The following is a 6,104-nucleotide window of genomic DNA, read 5'->3' as shown; positions in this document are numbered from 1 at the left end:
CTGCAGGAAGATCTGAACGCTGAAGGTTCACATGAGACGTAGCTCCTCAGTTTGGTGAGTAGACAGTTTATGGATTTGGTTATAGTTTATTTATTTATATATATATATATATACATAATATATATATTTTATACATAGAAAATGTAATAAATAGTAAGCTGTATGCACTGAATTGAATCAGCAAAAAGTCAAAGTGAAGCATTGATTTCTATATTTTTCATGCCTTAGTATAGCTACTTAACTTTTCATTTAAAAAAGAAAATTCATAATTTTCCAAATAAAGAGGTTTTAAAATGTTTTGTCCATATTGTAATAGTTGTGGTTGTATAATAATAACTTTACAAATGTTTTTCATCACTTTGCAAACCCTTGCATAGAAAACCTCCCCTCACTGGGAACCTATCCTCGTGCGTAAAGTGTGCGTAAAGGTAAAACAAATGAAAAATCCACATATTTATGGATGTACTTCTGTATCTTTTCCAGCGCACTTTCTAGGTCCTCCACGTGAGCTGCACTGAAAAACAAATGGGGCACCTGGAAAACTCCACAGCGTCATCCAAACGGGTCCTGCACACACAGAGCACCGCGCGCTCGCCGGCGGACAAAAGCGACGGGAACGCGTACCCGTACATCCTGATAGTCATGTCTTTCTACGGAATCTTCCTCTGTGGTATAATGATGGGCTACGTGCGCTCCAAAAGGCGAGAGAAGAGGAGGACCAACGTCTTCACGCGCCTCCTGCACGAGGAGGAGCAGCGCGAGTGGGGCGCGCTGCCCAAGAAGCACAGCCTCGCCTTTCCCGCCGCCGTCTCGGAGCTGCGCGCGGTGCAGCTGTCCCTGCCCTTCTGCGGTAGCCACGGCAACCATTTCGGGCACCTCCACTGCGGGGGCGCGCTGTCGTCTCCGCTGGCGTGCGCGCTGTGCGCGGAGCAGAGCAGCGTTAGCTCGCTGTGCTCGTCCGCGGACACGCGCGTCACCATAGAGGAGGAGGAGTCGGACAGCGGCGCGGCGGAGGAGGGATCGGAGGAGGCCGTGAAGGGAAGGTCCGGGAACGGCGCGGATGATTCCGGCTGAATGTGTTACCCTCCACGGCCAAAGAGAGGAGAAACATCACCCGCAGAGGAAACCAGGTGGCGCAAACAGAGGCGCAAACAGTCCAACCACCAGTAACGCGTAAATCATCAGCTTGCCTTAAAAAAAATAAAATAAAAAGCCCCAAATCCTCCATGATACGATATCCATAAAGGGCTGGGATAAAGTTTCTGAACTGATTTTTGATGTGTGTCTTTAAGCATCATTTTAAATGACAAGATGTGGTGAAACATGACCTATAGATGGTCACTATTCAATTCTATACAACTTTATTCATCCCTACAAGGACCATGTCGTGCAGCAGCTCGCAGGTCAACACACACACACACACACGCACACACACACACACACACTGGAATCACGAATCCAAATATGTCCTAAAATAATACTAAAGTGATGCTCTCTACAAAATAATACAATATAATATTTAAAAAGCAACACTGTTCACTATGTTCTATATGATGTCGTTGAACTGACCGGCTTGCTGGGGACCCCTCCCTGCTGGAGAACCAACGCTTTGCTTTCTGCTGATGACTCACCCTGCAAGGGGCTGACGGAGAGACTGGCTTTTTTTTGTTTTGTTTTTTCATTTCTTTTTTGGGGGCTATTTGGACTGAACTTGACTTGCTCTTGCCAACACGGTCTTGAGTATTGAAACGTACCTGGAACCCACTTGAAAGACGATAGAAATGTGTTTGTTGCAGCTCCGTGATCGACACACAGTCAGTGATGTATGTACTCCACCAAATGCACTGTGCGTATTGTTTGTACGTGTTTCGCTTCATGAGTCTTGATTTAAGTCTATGCAGTGTTTCGGAATAAAAATAAATGCTTGTGAATTGATATATTTATTTTATTCTTTTACTGCCACGTTTCACCAGTGGAGGGCGCTCCTGCAGTGCGTTGATTTAATTGTGATACACTTTTAAAAGAGGATGATGAAAGAGAGATGAAGCAAAAGAAAAGGGTGTCTCTATTATTATCATGTTATTTTTAGAGATAGCCTACATTAGATCATTAGGTTAATGCCATTTAAAGACCCATCAGACTGTATTCGCTCATGTTGATTCACAGAGAAGAGTCACTGAGGCTTTTCTCTCTTTTAGAGATGAAAAACACGGAAAAATGATAGGATTCAGCTTCAGGCTTTCTGTTAGGCCAACGCTCTTTTGTGTGTTCTCTCTGCTGTGTCACTCAGACACACACACACACACACACACACACACACACACACACACACACAGGCTATCAGCGGCGCTGCAGACTCCCATCACAACTCACTGTAATGACAGCTCACCACACCGATACGATAATGGCCAGAGGGAATACAGATTCTGTGACGTACATGTATTGACAGTGTAATGGCCTTTATATGCCCAAAGGCGTCAGCAATGGCCCGGGGTTGGTTGTTGTGCGTGTGTGTGTGCGCGCGTGTGTGTGAATGGATTTTTCTATTTAGCACCGTTGCAGATACATCTTTGTCACCTGAAAGGACTCTGAGCATCATTAGGCAACAACAGCTGGCAGGAAATCAGCTACATTGTCTCAAAGTATTTCGGGTTTTTACTTCAAAAGTCATCCTCATTTCTCCTGAGTTCCTTCTGTATTTTGCAACCTGGACTCTATTTTCCCATGTTTTTTGTGTCTCAGTGATCAAGGGGGACAACTATTTTTTTGAGATTGTTCCGGTATTGCGTGGGAATGATGCAGCCGGCATCCGCTAACAGGGCTGCAGTGTAATCGCTCGGGGCAACTCCTCTACCGTCAACGTACGTCAACTAACAACAGCTTGTTGTCCTGCCACTGACATGCTCCGATTGTTATTGTATACAAGTGTCTGACAACATTATGGAAAGAACCCCTGCAGGGAAATAAAACATTTGTCTTGACGTTTCGTTTCGATCCGGTCTGTTCGTTATTGTCTCACGTGACTTGTTGCTGGACGGCAACGGTGGAATGAGTGAGAGTTGCAGAGAGGTGTGACCGCGTTGTCACAGTTTTTGTCGTGTTAAAGTCAGATGGCGACCTCCAGTTCAGAAAGGTGAAGTCGAAGTGGAAGTTCCTTCAACGTGCATTCTCTCTAATGTCCACCAGGGGGCGACTCCTCTGGTTGTATAGAAGTCTATAGAAAATGGCTCTACTTCTCTCTTGATTTATTCCCTCAGTAAACATTGTAAACATGAGTTTATGTCTCAATCTCTAGTTTCAAGTCTTCTTCAATACAGCATGATGTTCATTTAGTACATTATGGTCCATTTAGAGTCACACAGACCATAAAGCAGGGGATGCTTTAGGGCGGGGCTTACTGTGGTTGCTACCATGGCGTTGTCCGGTCTGGGAGTTGTCCGTACAACTTTAACCCTTTCACAGTGTTTTCAGTTCAGAAAAGTTAATTGTCCATTTTGGTTGTCGTTCAATTATACTTAGCTCCACCCTCTACTGTGACGTCTGGTTGCGAAAAAGCCAAGATGGCAACGACCAAAACACAAGATGGTGACGGCCAAAATACCAAACTCGAGGCTTCAAAACTGCAGTCTTCAAACCGACCTTCCGACCTTCCAGATACTGGTGTATTTGTACTATAATCAACTGAAAGTTCATCTCCACATAACTAATTATGTGACTTCTAAACCAACTGCCTGCGCCTGTCGTGATTTAGTTGTGTCCTATTAAAAGGAGGTGAAATATGCATATTTTTAATTAATTTAGAGATTTGTTTGAAATTCAACACTTTCTGTCGATCAGGGTACAAAAAAGGGTACAAAAAAATAAAAAAAGCCACATTTCTATGAAGCAACATAAAAAATGTGTGAATTGCTGTGAAAAGAGGAGCTGGAGAGGTAATTGGAAGCATTTTCTGCATCTCTCCCTCTCTGTTCTTATCTTCCGGACAGCTTGACACAGATAACAGACTTGTTGAAGCATTGAAATTGTATTTCCCACAAAACATAAAAACACCCCCACTGTACAATCCATGCACAACGAACACACGGTGAACCATTCATTCATGATGATGCACTGCTGTGTCTCTAGCAAGGAGCTGGAAAACAAAGTTGGAAAGCTGCTTTGCCCTCTTTGACGGTGCAACAACAGCTGTGTGCGTGAGAGAGACAGAAAGCAAGCGAGTCCTTTCTTTCTCAGGAAAAAGAACAAGTTTTAGAGTAAGCAGGGTGAGAATAAACAAGCAGATGTGATGCATGGAGTGCCTCCTGCACCGTGAAGCAGGATGTTTGTCTTTAGTGTCCCCCCCCTGTGGGAGTCGGTGGTGGGGACCGCGTCCTGCCTCAGGCCTCACACATACACGCCATTAATGAGTCTGGACATGAGTCACTTTGAACCCACCATCCCTCTCCGTTTCCAGTCGTACCGTCCTCTTGCCTCCCCTCCCTTCTGTCTCCTGATAAACCTCTTTTCATCAAAGCTGAGCATTCGTTCCGGCCCCTGTGGACGGAGGCGGTAGTGTTTCAGATCACCAGAGTTCATTTAGAAAAAGGATCTCATTTTACAGCAGCAGGGTCTGACAGTCTGACCCCCGAGACAGAGCTCTCCTCTTCCTGCCGGAGCTCTGAGAAGCCAGAACCTGCCCGACGTTTTTGGGGAGACACTAAATGCCCATCATTTATGTGTTGGCACATCTGGCATGCAACTAGGTACTTTGCTTCACTTTTATCGCTCTCATTATCGCATTTTTACAGCAGCTGCAGAAAATGTGTTTGAAAGCTTTGATGAATCAGCGTTACACCAGCTGTCAGACATGATTGGCAGCTTGCTGGTGAGAAAAGTGAAGAAACAACTACCGAGCTAAAGACTTGGTGGACGGTGGAGACCAAAACGGAGCTAAAAAGAATCATCAAGCCACAAGAAATACGACCAAAACGATATGCTAATGCTGCACCTTGTGTAGCAGTTAATATCAACTTTACAAATGTGTCAAATGTGTGTGATTTTCAGATTATTCTCGATTTCTGCCCCCCAAGTGACCAAGTAAAGTATAATTCACCTTTAACAGCTGCATCAACATTAGTTTACAAGCAACGGATCAAACAACAATGACCAAAATCTAGTGGCAAACAACCAATGAACCAAAGGTTCAAAGACAGTGTCGGGGGTTTTCGTACTAAAAATGAACGCTGGGGAATCTTCGTTGTCCTTTCAGCAAAATTTGAGTTGCAGAATTATTTCCTGCAATGTTGTAATACTGCTTTTAAAATATCTCCAGCTTCTTTATTAAATTATCGGACCTGTTTTTGGATCAAGCTAAACTGTAATATGACATCAAAGCACTTACAGCGATGCAGTGGAGTCTACTGAGTAGAGTCTGCTCAGACGCTCACTATGGGCAGAATAAAGGTCACTAACATCTTGCTGATGCTTTTATTGTGTTTGAATACAGTGAAATGAGAATAATAAGCCTTGAATTCCTATTTTAATCATTTTCTCTGTCGCTGCACTCTTCTCACATTGAAAAGTGTTTTATTTTTACTCTCCTTCGTTTCTCACCCGACTTGAGAAGATGCGCTCCGCTAGTTTCCGGCAGTTGGAGCTCATGTCCTCCTCACGTTTACTGTTCTCTGCTGCAGCTCACAGCTTCATCGCTCAGTAATACCGCAGTCTTTAGAAGCAGCACTGCTGATGGAGCTTATTGTAAGAACCACAACTTTCTCCGGAGTTCTCATTTCCACTCTGACCTTTTGATTTTATCCCAGAAACTATTAGTCTGGCCTCAGAAGGCGTCTCATTATATTTGTTTAAGGCGCCATCCTCCTGAGCAGATCATTGTGACTATTCCACACAACCGCACCAGTCGGTTGAGACAATTGAACCTTGACGGAATTAATGAGATTTGGGCTAAAAACAGGTGGTGTCAACAGTCAACAGTTGTCCAAAAACACACTCTCACACACACCTGTCAACAGAAACAAAAGAGGAAGCAGATGGGCTGAAATGTTCTTTTGTCCGCAAATGAAAATGTGTCTCTGTCAGAGTGTGTGGAGCTACAAACAGCAGTCGAG

At 44.2% G+C, this 6,104-nt stretch overlaps 1 protein-coding gene across 1 annotated transcript; it reads left to right on the top strand.

Moving 5' to 3' along the window:
* kcne4 (potassium voltage-gated channel, Isk-related family, member 4) lies at positions 1-1,931 on the top strand. Its single transcript, XM_079272439.1, has 2 exons — positions 1-54; positions 484-1,931. Exon 2 carries the CDS (start codon positions 526-528, stop codon positions 1,072-1,074), a length of 549 nt encoding a protein of 182 aa, XP_079128565.1. The 5' UTR covers positions 1-54; positions 484-525; the 3' UTR covers positions 1,075-1,931.
* The last annotated feature ends 4,173 nt before the right edge of the window (positions 1,932-6,104 follow it).

The sequence above is a fragment of the Melanostigma gelatinosum genome, assembly GCF_949748355.1.
Source record: "Melanostigma gelatinosum genome assembly, chromosome: 7".
In the NCBI taxonomy this organism is placed as follows: Eukaryota; Metazoa; Chordata; class Actinopteri; order Perciformes; family Zoarcidae; genus Melanostigma; species Melanostigma gelatinosum.
The sequence above is the reverse complement of the archived record's forward strand: the minus strand, read 5'-3'. Positions and strand labels throughout refer to the sequence as shown.